The sequence below is a fragment of the Mercenaria mercenaria genome, chromosome 10 (genome assembly GCF_021730395.1).
Source record: "Mercenaria mercenaria strain notata chromosome 10, MADL_Memer_1, whole genome shotgun sequence".
Classification (NCBI taxonomy): Eukaryota; Metazoa; Mollusca; class Bivalvia; order Venerida; family Veneridae; genus Mercenaria; species Mercenaria mercenaria.
The window spans coordinates 81,303,851-81,324,278 of NC_069370.1; the positions used below are offsets into that span (position 1 = coordinate 81,303,851).

A 20,428-nucleotide genomic window follows, 5' to 3' on the forward strand; every position below is an offset into this window, starting at 1 on the left:
ACTTGAAACAAACATTCTCATACAAAGCCACTCATTTATGGAATTCCGTTCCATCAAACATCAAACTTCAAGATAATCTGTTAACGTTTAAACGAAAAATTAAGGATTATTTATTACAAGAACAACGTTACTAATACTGAATTTTTTTATTTATTTATTTTTTCACATTTTTTTTTCTCAAATCTTCATCAATTATCATACATTTCATGTCGTATAGGGTAGCTTTTAAATTTTATGATATTGATGGATGAATGTACATGTGTGCAAAATGAATTACACTGATTTATTTTACTGGTAAAATTATTCAAATCGAGTTTGTTTTTAAAGTGTGTTTGTCGTTAAAATTGTGCTACTGATACTGTTATTGTTGTAGGTATTGTGTTTTAACATTTATGTAGAAGGCCATATTGGAAATAAATTGTATGTATACTATGTACTCTTAATATGTCACCTTCTTAAAATAAAGTTATTATTATTATTATTATTATTATTATTATTATTATGTTTACAGTATAACAATTGCAAAATTCACGAGTATGAAACAAGGTAGAAACTATGCATCATATCTTGTTTATAAAAACATATAAATCTTGTCATTATGACTTTTAAACTCATCAGCTTTAAATGTAGCGTAAATAGTTAATATATGTAGTTAAACACGTCCTTTTACAACTGTTTTAGATATTAAATAAAATTTGCACTTGCTCCACGACGGTTAAAATTCCAATATTTTACATGATGTGGTGCCTCTGTGAATTTCAGTTATATCCCGCCAAAATGCCTTAAAGATGGCTGACAATACTCATGTTTCCCTCCAAAGAACTTACAGCTGTAATTCTGAGACATGACCATTTTACAGCTGTAACTTTTAACTATTTTTTACAGCTGTATTTTTGAGACATTCATGTTTTACACCTGTAAATTTCAGCTGTATTTCTGGTCATAATTTCAAAATACATGTCTTTTACAGACGTTTTACAGCTGTAAAACATGTCCTATTTTCGTACAGGTGTCGCCCCGACTTCATCTCAGTGTTGGTATATTTTCTTGTCCTTCAGGATCATTGATTTCAACTCGTTTAGATTTGAAGATTGAATACTGCTTAAGCCGCCGCCGGTATGAAATTTTACAGCTGTAAAAGACCTGTATTTTTGTTCAAAATTACAGTCATGATTATTTCAAATTTACACCTGTAGATTTCACTATCAACATTGATTTTACAGCTGTAAATTTCAATTTACGGCTGTCAAACTACTGTAAAACAGTTCGAATTATGCAAATGAGATACAGCTGTAAAAATCTTACAGCTGTAAAAATGGAAAAGTTACAGATGTAAAAATGAAATAGTTTCAGCAGTAAAAACTGAAATAGTTACAGCTGTAAAAATGCCTCAAAGTTACAGCTGTAGAAATATTACATTTAGGTCGTAGGGAAACAACTAAATTTCCATAGGTCCACATTGTAATGTTTCCGGTCATGGGACTTTCCTAACACTTAAACTTTTGATGCCACCTACTCAGGTTGAAAGAACTATCCAAGAGCTATTGAAAAACTGCAGGAAATATATATGTTGACCATCACTTTTGGGCACTTTTTTCTCTTTGAACTCGGTTACCCATAGTCCGGCAATGATTTTTTTTTTTTTTTCAGTAAAATGACCTACTGACAGAACACGCATATTTTCCACACAAATTGCATCATTTCATATTATTTTAGCCAGTAATTACGGATAACAGTTTTATTTTATGAAATAAGATAGTTTTCAAACACATCTAACATATTTTGCACCAATGGGAGATCACTTTACATGGTAGATATTCACTTCATATACTTTTTCAACCAATCAGAGGCCTCGTGACCTACACGTGTTGAAAAAGAGGACATTATTTTAAGGGACAAAAGCAGAGGTACAAAAAGTTTTAGGATGAATTGTAATTTTCTAGAAAAGGTAGCACTTACTACAAAAATGGCAATAATTGATCATGAAAGTAAAAAACATAGTAATCAAAATATGTTTACAGTATAGCATTTCAAGCAAATTCAAGAGTATGATGCTCAAAGTAGATAATGTGCATCAGATCTTGTTTTCTTTCTTTGTCATGAAAACATATGACAATCTTGTAATTATTTCACTTACACTTATCAGCTTCAAATATAGTGTCAATAGTTAATGCATGTACATATATATGTCCTTTTATAACTATATTACATAATAAAATGTTGCACTTATTCTATTATGGTTAAAATTCCAATATTTTTGAAAATGTGGTTTCTTTGTGAACTTCAGTTATATCCCGCCAAATTTAATTAAAGATGGCTGACAGTACTCATGTTTTCACTCCAAAAACGTTACAGCTGTAGACATGAACATTTTACAGCTGTAACTTTCAACTACAATTGTTTACAGCTGTATTTTTTAGAACTGCATGTTTTAAACCTGTAAATTTCAATTGTATTTCTGGTCGTTTTCAATTTACAGGTCTTTTGCAGCTGTAATTTTAGAATACAGTTCATTTACAGACGTTTTACAGCTGTAAAACAGTTCCTTGTTTCGTACAGGGACCGTGCTAGGGGGCGTACACGGCAGTGTTGCATTTTCCATTACTGTACATGAACAGACTCAATCAAACCGAGTCTGCATTTTTTACTGTTTGCCTTGTTCTCGGTGCTTCCGAGGGACTACTTTCCAGATCTTATATGAATATACACGTAGCGCGTACTTGTAAATACAAGAGCTGTCCGTAAGACAGCGCGCTCGACTTTTCTCAGTGCTTGACTCTGGAATAGAGCTTTGCCAGTAAACAAAAATCCAAGTTAAAAAGGGACATAACTCTGTCAAAATTCAAACCAGAGTTGTGGGAATTGTGTCTCCTGGTGTAGACTTTGATAGTAAATAACTATGTTGAGTTTCAAGTCAAAAGCTTTGATAGTAACAGAGATATTTGACTTTATCAGAAACTTTCATCAAAAATTATAAGTTAAAAAGGGGCATAAATCTGTCAAAATTCAAATCAGAGTTATGTGAATTGTGTCTCCAGGTGTATATTTTGATAGTAAATAACTATTTTGAGTTTCAAGTCAAAAGCTTTAATAGTAACCAAGATATTTGACTTTATCAAAAATTTTAACAAAAATTCTAAGTTCAAAAGGGGCATAATTCTGTCAAAATTCAAATCAGAGTTATGGGGATTGTTTCTCCTGGTGCAGACTTTGATAGTAAATAACTATTTTAAGTTTCAAGTAAATGGCTGTTATAGTAATAGAGATATTTGAATTTATCAATAACTTTAACCAACGCCGACGCCGGGACGAGTATAATAGCTCTACTTTTTCTTCGAAAAGTCGAGCTAAAAAGCACCTAGTAAGCACAGTTCATAGAATAAATACACATCTCCGAAGGGTGCGCCTATAAAAGAGGCGGAAATTACCTGTAATACAATACAATATGGGCAGTGTTATTTTTATTCTAAAATCTACCTTTAAGAAATCGATCCTACGCGTTGTGACGAATATTGGGATCGATCCTAACACACGACATACCGAATAAGATATTTACTATCGAATTAAAAAAATGTTTATGTGTCCTTCTGTGCTGTGCCCGGGAGACACTTTTTCCCATCATTTTTTTTCGTCTGTCATATGCTTTAAAAATATACATAATGTTATGTTTTATGTCAGTCATTTGCAGATAATACCGTACAAGTCACACAAGGTGTTTTTCGTAAAATTTAGTGTCCTGAAATCGAAATCTTACACATTTTTATCATAGTAACAATGGAATCTAGTATATGCAATACATCCGCTCAACACTTCCTTGGAATTCTCAAAACTGGATTTCTTTATTTATTTTTTATTTATATTTTTTTATTTATTTATTTTTTATTATTATTTGCACTGGTATCATCACAGTTTTGTGGAATTTTCAAAATTACTGTTCCTTTTCCCCTAGTTGAAAAAGTACGCGCGGGTTTTAAAAGTAGTTTTGCTACCGACTAGATAATCTTATTATTTAAAATGTTTAATCATTTCTTGGGTTTTTAATAAGAAAAGGGACATAATTATACAATATTTGAATAGCCTCAGGAGTTATCAACATGGACAAAACACAGGGTCTGAACATAGACTAGGCAAAAAATAGCGTTGGAGCAAGTATACATATAACCATAACTGTCAAAGAAGGTTTAATGATTTAACAATAAGAGCATTTTGCGCTGATAATCGAGATGGCGTTAAACACTATAATTCGATACAGTGAAACTCTGAACGCCAGAGTTCATTCGAGTATTTTTTGGTGATCCACAGCCGGGTTTCATTTGCATTTTCTATGTTTGGATCGGTTGAAAACTCATATATATTTGCTCATTCCCTTGTCATCTCGGGTAATCGATGTTTTACTGTAACAGTGGTTGAATTAAACTTGGCGGGTAGTCTGACTAAACTGAGAATTATTAAGAACGTAAGATTGAGAAAGATGCAGAAATGCTTCGTTTTGATGCGGTTTAAAAAGCACTAACTCAGAAAACATACTGAACGAACTGGAAGCTAAAAAGCTCTAGACGTCCTACAATTACGTTTCTATTATTATCACAGCGTATGATTGTGGCATGGACATCTGCAGACGCCAAATATTTCTCGTCCAGCTGCAAGAATTTACCGAACACCCAACAAGGTACATGTGTATGCTACATCCTTAATAATAGGATAACATATTTAAATAACTGGTACTACGCAAAAATACGACAGTACCGCAACATCCGAAAGGCGATTGAATATCTAGGCGAACGTTTCTTCTTTTTATTTTGAAGGGATGACCGAAAGTCAACATTTGAGCAAACTTACCTATTTTATTTGAAGTAACAGATTTAAAAGACGACATTGCTCAATATATGTCAAATGTACCTTTGAGGAAAAGTTTCAAGATTTTACAGCAGGACATACACCCGAACCAGTCCCCACTATCAGCCAACTTCATACCCAGAAATCCCGCCACCGCCCTCAAAACTTTTGTCTGCTGTATGTTTTAGGAGTTTATTGTTTATCTTATATGTAAAACACACAATTAAAAATTGTTCGGATGGAGTTCCATTACCTTTTAATGTTGTACTTTTCTTCATATGCATGTATATGCAGACTTATATACCCAAACAAGTCAATCAGTTACAATAAAGTGTTAAAACTTGGCCTCATCTATCCAACTGTTTCGTACACGTTTCCGAAGGGTGACTATTGTGTATGTACGTGGCATATTATGTGTGAAGATTAAACCGAAAGTACTTTACATTGATAAAGCGCTGTAAATACGGGTTTAACTCTGTTTAAGATCTCAGATTAATAAATGGATTGATTTAAGAAGTAAAAAGGTAAGTTTATGTTACATTTTCATTTGTTCACTTTATGTCAATTAAAATCGAAAGTAGAGCTAGCGTCTAGTAGACTTTCTATAAACACATAATCAGATAATGTTCAGATACAATATACATATAGATCAACACTGGCTGCACCTTGTATGTGATTTAACACTGGTTCAGTAGTCATATACTGTGTACAAAGGCGATAAAAGAAGGGGTGATCATGTGATAATCAACCCCCCCCCCCCCCCCCCCGCCCCCCAACAACTGGCTGGTAGAATGATTTTCCGAAAAAAAATCGGTTTGCCTCGCACAGTAAAATGTCATTTTTGTTTTTTGAAAATCTTATTATATTGTAATCAGTGCCGTAGCCAGACACAAATTTTAACCGAGGCAATCTAGGGGGTCCGGGGTTGCATCCCCCACCACTAGAACGTCTCTGGTACGTTCCGAAGCACTCTCATATCTCAGACTGCATGTGTTATATCACAGTAAAAATTGTCTTTTTAGCCCTATTTATCATAGTTACTTTCATATTTTAAGAAAAAAATATTGATAACAAGGATACTTAATTGGGGGTTTATCCTAGTCTAATACGGTGTCTTAATTAAATGGGTAATAAAATCAGAAAACAATCAGTAAATTTAAGACATACAACAACATACTATTTGTCAGTTTCCTGGAAGTTTATAAGTTTATAGCCCGAGAGGGAGTAGGTACGGAAGGGGGTTTTGTCCGTGTTGGGGCGGGGTGGGGGGGGGGGGAGTTCAGAGCGTCTTCCCTTAGAAATGTTTGAAATACAGGTATAAATTGGTGGCCTCTTTGGGTACTGAGGGGGAACCCCCTCATTTTAAGGGGGTCAGGGTGCTCTCCCCTGGAAAAGTTTGAAATACAGGTATGAAATGGTGGCCTTTGGTGCAGTCTTGGTCTAAATTTTGAGGTACTATGGGAGAACCCCCTCTTTTTAGGGGAGTCGGGAGTCAGGGGCTCTCCCCCTGGAAAGTTTTGAAATACAGATATGAAATGGTGGCTTCTGGTGCATTTTTTGGTCTAAATTTTGAGGTACTGTAGGGGACCCCCACATTTAAGGAGGCTCTCCTCAAGGGAAAATTTGAAATACAGGTATAAAATGGTGGCCTCTGGTGCATTTTTGGTCTAAATTTTGAGGTATAGGAGTGGGGTTCTTCCTCATTTTAGTTGGGGCGGGGGTTCTTCCCCTAGAAATTTTTGAAATATCGGTATGAAATAGTGGCCTCAGGTGCGTTTTTTGGTTTAAATTTGATAATAATGATAAATAATTGGGTGCAACTTTGATAAGTATAGGTCACTTCTCAGCCAACTTAGACGTGGGGTGGGGGGAAGGGTTCACGGGCCTGGTAAGGCTATCAATATGACTGACTGCTAGGATTTCTGCCTTACTTTTCCTCAATGATGTCATGAGGCAAATGATATTCTGATATATTCTAATGATATTAATACTTTTTAACTGTTATAACTGAATTTCTCTGCGAACGACAAGAAGAAGAAGAAGAAGAACTGAATTTTTCATAAACTGTGTGATAGGCCTACTAGTTTTTACTCTTTTTTTGCTCATTAAATTTTTTAACTGAGGCAACTGCCTCGGTTTGCCTCAGTGTGGCTACGGCGCTGGTAATCGATCTCACGTCAGATTGCAACAACTGAAGTATTCTACAACAGGTAATGGAAACACCGCTCTTTTTTACCAAAAATCGATCTGCCCGTGGTGTACTATTGTATGTACATGTATGCGTTAAAAGCTAAATAGTGTGTAAATATGTTTTATCTCAAATTACAGAGATAAGACAACTCGTATATCATTAGAAAATAAATCACTTTTGGAGTTTTTGGAAGAATAAACTGTTAGTATAATATTTTACCGTTTGAATATTAAATTATTGTTATATTACTGTTTTCTTATATCAACTCACTGGCACCAGAACAGAAAGAAAATGCATCTGTACATGTAATACCGACATCCTAGGTATTCTATAAGAACCATGGTCATGAACGGGAAAATATAGAATACCTAGGGTGTTGGTATTACATGTACAGAGGCATTTACTTTCTGTTCTGGTGCCAGTGTGTCAACTAGCTACTATCTTTCAGATGTTATTAGATTAATATGGCTGTATACAAAGTCTATGATTTGTTTATGTTTTGTTCACTCAAAACAAACAAATATCCTCTCTATATCTAACTAGTGAATAAAAAAATTAAGAACCATACATGTATATTGTCACATTTAGCGGAGTGTTATTTTTGTATTTTTGGCAGGGTAAAAATGAAGAGGATACTACTTCAAGTGACTGTTTCCCTGCTAACATGTTTCCTTGTTTGGAGTGATGAAACAAATGTGGGTCAGAACGAACCATCTTCTTGCCGTTATAGTTCCAGATGTTATAACCCTTTTTGGTGTGAGGCCGTACTATCTGCACGGGAATGCTCGAATCGTTCTCGATGTTGTGCTGACGTTTACAACAAAGTTGAATGTTTAAAAGACTTTTTAGACAATAGAACACATACGTTGAATATGTCGTCGGAATTAGTGGATAGCTTGATGAAGAACGCAAGTGTATCTGAGTCTAAACTCGATGAGCTAAGGAAAGAAACTGATGCATTGAAAATACGCTGTAATGAAAACGAAAATGCAACATCGTCACAAATGAAATCACTGATCACCGATATAAGTTCAGCGAATTCTAAACTTGATTCTTTAGGTAAGAGTTCATCAGATGTTATCAATAAAACCATATTTGTAAACAAGGAAATTGAGGCATTAAAGGAACGCAATAATAAGACCGATAATGTTCTGAGCAAGTTAGTTAATGAAATAAATTCTGTTCCAGACAAGTTAAAATCAGTTGAAGCAACAATTTCAAAACAATTTGTCGAGACACAAACTCAAATATCTGATATTACTGGTATGTTGGATAGAAATATTTCAAGCCTCGAAAGTAAATGGCGAGACCTATTCACCATTGAAACGGAGACTGTAAATCAAACATTCAGCTCATTGAACCTTAAATTGAAAGATGCTCTGAACAATTTAAATACTTCAGTTGAAATGTTGAATACCACTATAGAAAATGTAAAAGCAAAATCTAAGCAAGACTTGCAAGAAAAGTCAACAGAAATACAAGATAATATTATGAGTGTTCAAATAAAATTAGACAATTTAAAAACGAGTTTTGAAATATACAAAAGCGCAACTGAAGATGATATAAAAAACAAAGCAGATGATGTATATGACAGATTACTTGAAAAAATAACGAAGGAGTCAAGTGAACTAAATAGCAGATTAAAGGAGCTAAAAAACAGAATGGATCGAGAAACTTCAGGTATAAGTGATAAAATAACACAATTAACGAGCAGTCTGACAAAGTCCAAAGAGGACTTCGAGCATAAAATTAAAAAAGATACTGAAACACTGCGTTCTGAAATAAATCTAATAACTGAAAACTTAGACAAGCAACTGAAAGAACTGTCAGCAAACACGAAGAAAGATATTGAGGACAAAAATAAAGAAATACTACAGATTGGAATAAATATCGAAGAATACAAAAGTGAAAACGCTCTGAACTTACAAGAGGTAAAGAAAAGTTTGACAGATTTAATACATGAAAAGGTATCAGAAGTTCAAACGAAAACCGACCAATCGATTGAGAAGGTGCATAAGGATATTGACGAGCTTAGGGAAGAAATAGGAAAGCGTATAAAAGTTGAAGTGGCCAAACTATTGCAACAAACAATTGCAGTTAATCAAACACTTAATGAACAGAAGGAAAAGGTTGACATAATATTACCAAACACATTTAATAAAGGTAAGTGAATGTCTGATTTAAAACTACAGCAATTTCTCGAAGTGTGTGCGGTTGCTTTTATCTAAATAATATATGTACGAATAATATCACATTTTGATCCGAGCTTACAAGGCAGAGCTATCATTATTTGTTTCACTCTATTACAACTGTTTTGAATTTGCATGTAAATTCATTTATATTATTCAAATTATATTTTCAGAAATGTTCATCATAGCCTTTTTAGTACTTGTGGTACTGCTGGCCATCAATTATGGTATTGTATATGTACTAGTGAAACGCACATCTCCCTCTCAGCCGGTAGTTAGAAGGGAAACGACAAACAACGTCCATTCCGTATCAAGTTTTGGTGAAGAGCCCCACTCGCCCGTTGAGGTATACGTCATTAATTTCACACTGTATTCCAGGCATTTGAAAAAGCTACATTTACATTGTGTTGTTAAGGTGGCTGAACACTTAATATACAGTACAACCTCTCCAAAGCGGCCCTCTCTTTAGCAAAAACCTCTCTATAACAACATCCTCAAAATGTCCCTAAGCTGAAATATACTGTCAAATTTGCCTCTCCAGAACAACAACCTCTACATAACAGTCAATATTTTTATCTCCCAAAGGGTGTTGCTCTACAAAGGTTGCACTGTATTAGACACTACATAGATCTATGCCGGTCAAACAGGAAGCGAAAAATCAGTTAAGTTGCCTAATAATTTGCTGAGAAAAGAATTTACTGATTTTATTGTTAGAATATAGATCTATTACGTTTTTTGTATTTTTTATTTGCTAAATATTTCAGTTTTGCTATCAGTCACTAGCCACTACATATTTCAGGTATATAACAGACTAACATTTGCAAAATCACTTCCAAACGAGTTGTCCTTCCCTCTGAAAGATTCTATTGGGGTGATCAGCTTTTATGAAGACTCCCAGAAACATCACAAGCGTCTTATGAAAAGCGTAGAAGAGCGTCTTCCTGAACGTCTGCTTCATGACGTCAAAGTTGAATACCACGTGGTCCGACGTCACGAAAATATTCCGGGAATACCGCATTCGAAACTGTGTATCATGTTTGTCGAATTTTCCGAAAGGTATCTTTCTCTTGCAGACGTAAAAGTGAATATAGAAGTTTTATATTATAAATTAAATGCTACAGCTCGACTTACTGCAAATTCATGAATCGCGCTAGTGATTCTTGGATAATTTGCAAGAAGTTTCATTGTTTATACCCGTCTAAACGCACAGAAAGTAAAATCTAATTCTTATATTTACACTTTTACAGTACCTTGCTACAAAAAGAAGTTTCTTTCTTTCCGCGAATACCAAAAATCTAACTGAATTATTTATTTATTATTTAAATGTTAATTTGTAATTAGATTCTAGTCTTCCAATAAAAACAAAGTTTCTCATTTTTATTCTGAATAGTCTAAATGCAGTCTCAAATCTAATCTTTAAAATAGTTTTTACCATGAGTTAATGTTCTTTTGTGCTATCTCGCAAAAAAAGGTCAATCTTGATATTTTGCACCAGTGTTACCAGTGTTTTATATTTCAAGATTGAATTATTTTTCTGGTATTCATGCTTGTGTAAACCCTGGCGAAAAAAAAGACATTCGATAAAGGACTTTTTGTTAAATGTGTGTGCAGTGATTACACATGCACGTACGCCAGAAAACAAATGATTTAATCTTTATTACTCGAAGTAAATCTGTTTCTGCATCAATATTTTTCATTTTTAATAATTTTCCTCCTTGCATAAATTTTTTTGAAAACAAACACTTAAGAAGTTTTGAATCGAAAACCATGATTATCAGAAAGGAAATTACTAACTAAGAACATGAGTATTCACGTTTCTATGCTTCGTTTAGAAATAAAAAAAGTTATTGCCGATTTTCACTTATTTTTTTTTATCTTTTGTTTGTTTTAGTATTTGGTAACGGCCGTACGTGATTTATACTGATAAACAACCTTAAGTATATCCAATAGTTATCATATTTTTATTTTAGGCATGTGATAATAGAGGAACCAGGTATAGGCCTAGGTGATCTAAAGCGGAGAACTGCAGATTTCATAAGTAAAATGGGAGGTAAGACACAGTCTTCATTTTTCAGTTGTATTCCAGACGATTTTAGCGTTTCCGTGCTGGGGGATTCGTTTTGAGGAGGCTGCGCTTTTGGTGCGTGGCACTCCCTGTTTGATATTTTTCTTTGTTTTTTTAGATCATAAGTCTATTTATGGCTTTTAATGGTCTGTCAAACTACATAGATTAACCAGACCTTTAAATACTTGTTAAAGCATAAAACTGCTTTTTTTTCAGGGGAAGTTTTAAAAGGAGAGTCTACGTGTGTTTGTTCTCATGTTCTGTTAACAAACCGTTTCTCGTATATATTGTTTATTTCAGTCTCATCAGTGTACAGCATATATTATATATTATACACAATAAAATGTCAGTAAAATGCACACTGCCACTCTATGATAAGAGTTATAAGAGACTTATAAATAAAAGATATCAATACTATTTTGATTATTATATACTAGTAAGCACCTTTAAGGTAGTTCTGCACGTTTGATAAACCCGAAGTGATGGCGTAACGTTATTTTTCCGGAAAACGTAGAATAAAGCCAGGATTCGGCGTACGGAAATGAAAATCATTTTATGAATTAATGGCAACCTGTGAGTAAATTCATTTCAATAGCAGTGTATTGTTACTATCTCTCTAAAGTTAGTATATGATATTAAAACATCTGTGACGTTAAATAATTTAAAATAATGTCTAAAATTATCTTGAAATGTGCGGTTCACTTTAAGTTTGGTCAAATAGCTCAAAAGTAAGCACACGGACCTATACATTTTATTTTACCATATCATAGACCAAATATTTATTTACGACTGTGAGAAGTTTCATTAACATTTACTTTGTAGAAAAAATTCTATTCACGAAAATGATATGAAAGTTGTGATTTTCCCATAGACTCCCATTATGAAAATATGCGTGAGGTCCAAATTTTTCAAATCAGTCTAGCAAAAAATCAAGCACACGACCCTATCATTTTTATTTGCTGAATTTTCTAAGTATATTCTGAAGTTTCGAAAAATCAGGGTTTAATCAAATTCTATATTGTAGAAAAATTTTCGATTCAAACGTGCAGAACTACCTTAAAACACCATGTTAAAAGAAAGATGTAGTTGAGACAAGCCAATAAAACCGTGAATAAGAAAACAGCCAAATTTATCGTATTAAAAAGTCTCATATGTAGTGCATTAGTTTTATTTTATTAAGTCTCCTGTTACATATCTGTAACATGGATTTCCAAAGAAACAACTGATGAATGCATAGCACCGTTTGACACCATTCTAGAAATTTTGCAGGGTAAACATCCACTAAAGGTTAAGAAGTTACTCTACGGATCAGTGAATAGTAATTAAATATATTACTTTCAGCCTGCCTGGTGATTGTGTATGTAAAGGACCCTGGATCAAGACACCTGAAAGGTTCGGAACTATTCAACAGCGCGATTCACTGCGCAAAATCACAACCTGAACTGGTAGCTCTAAGCGAACTTGAACGCTTCTTGAGTATATATGACAAATTCAACAGCAACCAAGCTGATCGCCTTGTTGATATAATAACGGCAAACTTAGGTCATACCGGAAGCGGAAATAGACCTAATCTCAGACTTAACTTACAGAGGTAAAATTAATGGGATTAAACTTTGTTATTATATAATAGCAGAAAGACAAAACGTTTTAAAGGCAAAAGTGTAGTACATGTATATTGACAGGGGGAGGATGTATGGTGGTATGCTGTAAGGATTAAGTGAGTGAAATATCGCGCTGTAACAAAAAGATGACCGAAAGTACATGTCTTTGGGGAATTTTTGACCGGTAAGTGGGGTTTTGCTTTACATTTCATAAAGTAACTATTATAATTTAAAACAAAGACCAGTCTCACTAATCAGATACACACATGATCGCTGTGTAGATAATGGGTATTTCTCGTAAGATCTTATTATCATCTGTCTCTAAAAAGTACAACTGTTGTTAATAAAAAGGATTGGCGTATACTTAAGAAATAATTTATAGCAAAAGAGTGCTTTATCACTATTTATGCACAATGGGCGGTTATACGTCGGGCGTAATAATTGCACGAGGGCGCAGCCCGAGTGAAATTATTTGTACGACGTATAACCGCCCGAGTGTATAAATAGCGTTATAACACTCCTTTGCTATAAATTATTTCGATTCTAATATGTCCTTAATCTAAAACAGTAGATAAAAAATAAAAGCGCTCTTTCTTGGTCGCAACAACAACTTTGACGTCACCGCACGTTAACGTGACGTCATTCTAGCGTAAGAGTGTTTTAACAGAGACAAACATATTAGAATATTAGTTAATCAAAACAGAATGGAAAATGATGTGATCATCATTGGAAATGGCAGGAATGCCCAATAACCTAACCGTCTCGGCAAATATATGTTTACAGTTGTTTACAGTCAAACTAAAATGTGCTTAATGTGTTTCACTCCACCGAAAAAGGGCTTGCAGTAAAAGAAAATGGCCACAATTTGCAGGCAGTTAAAGTAGAGCCATCAGGTTTGGTAAACTGGCATATCTACATGAAAGAGCTTTTATAGCATACAGAGAAGTGTTATATTTACAGGGGACAGGGGCAAAACTATATAAAATTCAAGACAATTATTTGTAAACATTGCATCAGAGCCAAAACTTTTTCGTAAACATTTTTTTTGTCTTTACAGTTTTTCAACTGTAAATGCAATGTTGCTAAAGAATAGACTTTACACCACGGCACTGGCACATTTATTTTGTGAAATGTAAAGCAAATCCCAATCAGCGGTCTAAATTCCTTTCGCACATGTTCTTTCGGTTTAAAATTCTGCTATTTTTCTTACAGTGAGATATTTTGCTTACTTAAGCCTCACAGCATACCACCATACGTCCAACCCCCTGATTAAAATTCTGCCATAGTAATTCTCCAAACAGTCATGCTTTCCTCATGTTAAAATGTAAATGCTTTTTTGCAGGACAATTTAGGATTGACAGGTTAAAAAAAGCAATTTCTTACCAGAGGTATTTTATATAGAATTTATATAAAATAGACTCTATTTTGACAGGCGTCACTGCTCATAGTCAGGATTTTCATGCTTTTTCAGTGACAATTTAAGGTTAAAAGGTATGACTGTAGCAGGTCTTTAAGGACTTTAAATTTTAAATAACAATAAAGGATAAAGAATTAGCATCAGGGGTATATTTAGTTTGATTTTGACGTTGGAGCGTTAAGTTTATAACTACTACTCGTCTGCTGATTAAGGAAATCGGCATGATTTGCTTTGCCTTATTTAGGTACGAACCACTATCGTACTGAATCACATACGTAAAAAACGTATTAAAAGTAAAACATTAAATAACAATTTACGGTGCCTTCAAAGGTAATTTTATAAGAGAAATAACCTTACTCGTTGTGAAAACTGTGACAATGGTAATAGACCATACTTTTAAGTTGTTATATGAAAAATTTCGTTCGAAATCAGTTTATATTTCCAGCCTCTCAAATGATGATTTTGTTGTTATGATCAACGAATTAGAGAATGCACATTGAATTGATGTATGTACCATTTAAATGTTGTAGAAAAAAGAATAATTCTTTTGTAATATATGTATATATATTTGTCATGAAACTTCAAGTGTGCGAAGTTAATATAGCTGCATTTCGGATAATCATTGTTCGCTTACATACTCTACGAATCAAAATGTTAAGCCCCATGATCATTAAATATACACGTCATACATTAAACGGGATACCACAACTTTTCAGAACCGGTACTAACATTGTACAGGTTGTATATCAAAAGTTTAATATCATTTAAATATGTGTCAAAACTTAGGCTCTTTTTTATTTATTATAACCGATTCATTTTTCTTATTTCGGTTCCGTTCTCATACATATTTGTCATAGCCTTTTTACTAAACAGTATTATTAGTTAGCTTGATGTGAATGTAAAATTATTTTCACATACTAGTAAGTTCGTATGATGTTTTCATAATGTCTTCGTAGATATTTCTCGTAGTTTTTGGTACGTTATATAATTACACACAAATGTTTAAATCATTCACTTTATGCTTACTGTTTGTATTAACTTGTTGGCAGGAATACTTGAAGTAAAGGTTGGCAGTCATTAAGTTTTATACTGTAAGCTGGTATCTCAGTAACCACTTGAAAACTTCACATATTTATTCACTTTGATGATCTGTGATGTAATGCACATGTTCAATAACTCTCTTATGTTTTTGACCTTTTTTCTATTTAGTAAATTTTTGTTAAGTTTTTGTATGTTAGCTGGTATCTCAACGACCATTTTTGATTGTTATTATTTAACATGCAATGTATAGTTCCAATAACTGTTTTGCATTTTCAAATCGTTTTGCTCTTTTTTGACATAGCAATTTGGGGTTAAATTATTGTATGTAAACTGGTATTTAAATATGGATTGAAACGGATAAGAAAAGTTTTGGTGTACTCTGAGGGGAAAGTTGTATGGTTTAAAATTGTTGTCCCTATTTGTACCATGTCTTTGTTTTAATAATTTTAACTTCTTTTTTTCCATTAACCTAATTTATTTGACACCACTCTTATCAATTTAAAAGAACTTGACAATTGGCACAATGATAAGTTACAATGAGAGGAAGTATTCAAAGGTTCTTTCACTGGTTGTAGATTCAGATGGGAATATCCGGCTCAAAGGTAACCGAGGCTTTGCGTAAACAGTAACCCGAGAGCCAGATACTCTCATCTGCAGCTTTCTTGCGGCCATATTTAACAAGTAATAGTATGCCTTTCTTATAGCACTTTCTTCTTACAGCAGCGTATTAACAAACAGGAAGTACGTTATGGCGTTACAGAGACAAAGCAACTATTTATCATCTGCAGAGGAATGTTATGGTTTTTCTTTTTGGAAAAAAATAACGTTTTTATAATATATATATATATATATCCGGTTTTACGTAAATAAATGTTAATTTCTGCACATAACTACATAGATGTAGTTCGTTATACGCCATTTACGACACGAGAGTCATCTTACACCCCGGGAGTATGAGATAGAGCACCGGTTAAAACACCGGAAATCCAAGTCCGGTATGCAAGAATAATATTTTTAGGACCACAACCTTATAACAATTTTATAATAATCTCCGAAACATTTAAATATATTAAGCTATTTGTATATGTTTGGTTAGTTATTGTAAACATCTGAAATTATAACTTCATATAATTATATAAATGTTGTTTTTGTATGTATATATTTTGTATATTCTTGTAAAATTGTAATGAATCTGCTCATTGTTCTTCTATATTATACATTTTGTAGATATGTTCTGCGCTCTCTCGAGGAGAAACTGAAAGTTTCTATCTATGCCGTATCTTTATGGTAACAATTACAAGGATTAGATATAAAATTGTTAAATATTTAGTCGAGCGCGCTGTCTAATGCACAACTTTTGTTAACATATTAAGACAATAACGTTTAATTTTTAAATTCTCTGAAGGAAGTTCAATGGAATTTGATTAAATGGTAACTGGCAATGAGAGTGGATATGTACAGCAGACGAATTATATGTCTGTCTCGAATCATTTAAGAATAATGTCCCTTGTTTTGCTAAGTTTTAACTTTTTGAATAAAGCATTAACTTTGACTCAACAGAATGATATTTGATATTTATAGGTTATTAGATTTGTATCGAGAAATATGCATAAGTTCTGCAGCGAAAATATTGCGCGACTTCAGGAGCGCAATATTATTCCGCGAAAGTTCGAGTGCATATTTCTCTATGCAAATCTAATAATCTTTTTGTTATGTAGGCATCTACACTTAAAATTAAACTTAAGATATGAAAAATATTGACGTTTCGTGTTCCATTGAAACTTAAAACTTGGTGTAGTTAAGAAATAATAAGTTCCCAAGTGTGGTTTATCGTAGAATAACCCGTGTTTTGAGTTCTTATGCGTAAAAATATATCACGAAGGTCGAGATATATTGTTTCGCATAAGAACGAAAAAGTCGGGTTATTCTACGATAAATCACACTTGGGAACTTATTATTTCGATTCTAGGACGGATTACACCAAACAGGAAGTGACTACTCAGTGTTACATGTGAAGTAGTCCAAAATGTAGTTCCATGCTATGGATGGAATCTGGTATAATGAGTGACATGAAGAGGTGACAGTTAAATTTTTGGCTTCTGTTTATTGCTTATAGTATTGAGAATAGATCTAGACCATTTTCATTGTAAATTTCTTGGAATAAGTTTTATTCTTTGCGAAAAATGTCTACCTACGCGTAACTGCTAAACGACTGTTTTCTTGGGGGCATTTTTAGAGGGTGATGTTTCTCAGAACAGATTATTTTTCTTATATTCTACATAACATGTCAATATTTTTCTATTTTTAATAAGAAGACATGTTATACTAAATGATCATATATGGTTTTCATATCATTGAAATGCTCTAAAGTGCTGAAAATGAGGTCTGAATGTTGTGTTATTAATATGAAATAAATAAGGAATTGAATTGGTAGAATGTAACCTTCTAACACGACATACTAGTATCAACAGTGTTAGAAAAACAATGGTAACTACCTTTTACGACCGTGCTACGCACCTGGATCGGATGACGTCATTGCACGCGAGTGGTTTATTTAAAAAATGATTTATAGCAAAAGAGTGCTTTAACACTATTTATGCACGATGGGTGGTTATACGTCGGGCGTAATAATTTCACGAGGGCGCAGCCCGAGTAAAATTATTTAAACGACGTATCACCACCCGAGTGTATAAATAGTGTTAAAACACGCTTGTGCTATAAGTTATTTCGATTCTAATATGCCCTTAATCTAAAACAGAAGATAAAATATAGAAGCGCTCTTTCTTGGTCGCAACAAAAACTTTGACGTCACCTCACGTTAATATGACGTCATTCTAGCGTAAGAGTGTTTTAACAGAGGCAAGCATATTAGAATGCAGAATAACCTGAGATAGATTTTGCTCTACATGTATGTAGGTTATTCGCTGGTCGTGTTAGAATTATATTTTCCAGACAGGGAAAGTGTAGAGTAAACCAACCTGTACTCTAGCTTGAAAGATGTTTTAGTTATTTGCCCTTTTTAATCACAGTTTTCATGGGCGTAGGAGTGAGTTTAACTTTGTGGGGTAAATCTTTTCGACCGGCCTGTGGGGTGGGGGAGGGGGAGGGGGCGGCAAGGTATCCCCGGTGCATTATTCATGACAAAGCCTCAACGCCTTGTACAGGAGCCAAATGGGCCATAGGCCCCCTCAAGCCTCTATGTTTTAGCAATCATTGAGTTATTCTGACGATACACATACGACTAGGCACTGAACTGTCTTAATCATTCATATTATCTATTGTTCTAATTAAGTGTGCCATTTTTTTACATTCTTCTGTTGAAGCCCTGGACATACAATCAATTAGCACTGCATTTGTCTAATTGTGATATAAAGTTCTGGAAATATCATTTCCCTTGAATGGACAATGAAAAACAAAAAAAATACATGACGTTTACATGCGTAAACAGGCTTAATAGTTAGGCATACATAGATTTTGCAGACGCTCAAATCGAAACTATAGTGATTGCGCTCAATGATATATTATTTTTATAAAATGTAATCAAACCTTGGCGTGGCGCGTACAGATTTCAACATTCACACTACGGAAAGAGACAAGTCAGAATACAAGGGAAGGCAAAATGCAAGCAAAACTATAGTTTGCGCCCCACCCCCCACTCTCCTAGCTTTGGGGGTGTGGTCCCCGCTGCCCCCCCCCCCCCCCCCCCAGCTCCTACGCCTATGGTTTTAACAATTTAGACGATAATTTTAAATCCTGAAAGGAATTTGAGTGTTTATTTGTATAATGATGGGTCGTGATGAGAGGGTGTGTGTTGTAAAGTAACTTTATCTTGAATATTGTAAAATTATCTTCGTTTATATGTTAAATTGTCTTATATTTTCACATTTTTAAGACAGTATTAATGGGTGTAAGGAAAGACCCTCCCGATCGGAAAAGTAAATCCGCATAGCAAAAACCTAGAAAGTGACACATGTAAAGTTTTTCAGTCATATTACATGCTGATATGTTGTCTTCATGCTACTACAGAAATTTGTTGTTTTTTTTTTCAGATTTTCCTATTGGAGAAAGTAATATTTATTCTCTATACTAAGTTCAGAAATTTTCAGCTTTATAGAATAAACATGTATATCTTCGTTAATTGATCCCAACACCAACATTTTATGTTCAACCTTGTATTATTATTTGTACAATGCAACTTCAACTACTTTTATGTAAAACGAAACAAATAAGTTCTAAAGATATAGCAACATATGTGGGCTTTTAAAGCTACAAGTTGCCTACCCCTATACAATTTTGTGAAAATTTTCATTTCCCCTAAAAATATTTGAAAAAGGGTTATTTTGCACCTAATGTCATACATTTATATTAATTCATCAATCACACGATCAAAGGTAGTTATTCAGTAAATATTACGGGCTTTTCTTACTGTCTTTTGCTTCTCAGTGAAAAAATGTCTGCTTAACCGGAATGAAATTTCTTTACACCCTTCATTTTACGCCACTATAGGGACTGTATATTAGCATTTCTTTAAGGCAAAGTCATTTCAATTAAGCGTTGGGGATATGAGTCACCTTAAATGATAGTCAGTGATACTGATTGTTTGAAAAATTGAAGTTGTGTTTATGCCTATCAAGGTTAAGATCTGTATTGAAAGAATTTGACACAACGATTCTGATCAGTTAATGTGTTTATTATATTACTGACAACTGTAGAAGACGATTCTACATACTGACGTTTCTTACACACAAATAGAGTGCCTTCATGAATAAATATTGATTAACTGACTGCACTTTGTTGTTCATTGCTATTGTTTGCATCCTTAGAAGGTTTCTTCCTTACTCTATAGATTGTTTATGCTTTTAAAGTACGAAGACTTTACTGGTGCAGATCTCCGGCAATCATGTCTTAAAATTATAAGCTGTTTGTAACTTAGTACATATTTTACAGTAGTGACATGTGCATTGAATCTTTATAATCATAAACATTTAAATATTGAAAGAAAGCACTCGGCACAGTTGTCCGATAAGTCATCTAGTCAACTAAGAATCATAATGTAGTAAACTTTCAAACTGTATACCTACAAATTAT

General features: G+C 33.7%; 1 protein-coding gene across 1 annotated transcript; it reads left to right on the top strand.

Moving 5' to 3' along the window:
- Positions 1–5,214: 5,214 nt before the first annotated feature.
- On the top strand, positions 5,215–20,129 carry LOC123561036 (paramyosin-like). Its single transcript, XM_053516630.1, has 6 exons — positions 5,215–5,360; positions 7,644–9,190; positions 9,390–9,562; positions 10,016–10,272; positions 11,187–11,266; positions 12,623–20,129. Exons 2-6 carry the CDS (start codon positions 7,651–7,653, stop codon positions 12,874–12,876), a joined length of 2,304 nt encoding a protein of 767 aa, XP_053372605.1. The 5' UTR covers positions 5,215–5,360; positions 7,644–7,650; the 3' UTR covers positions 12,877–20,129.
- The last annotated feature ends 299 nt before the right edge of the window (positions 20,130–20,428 follow it).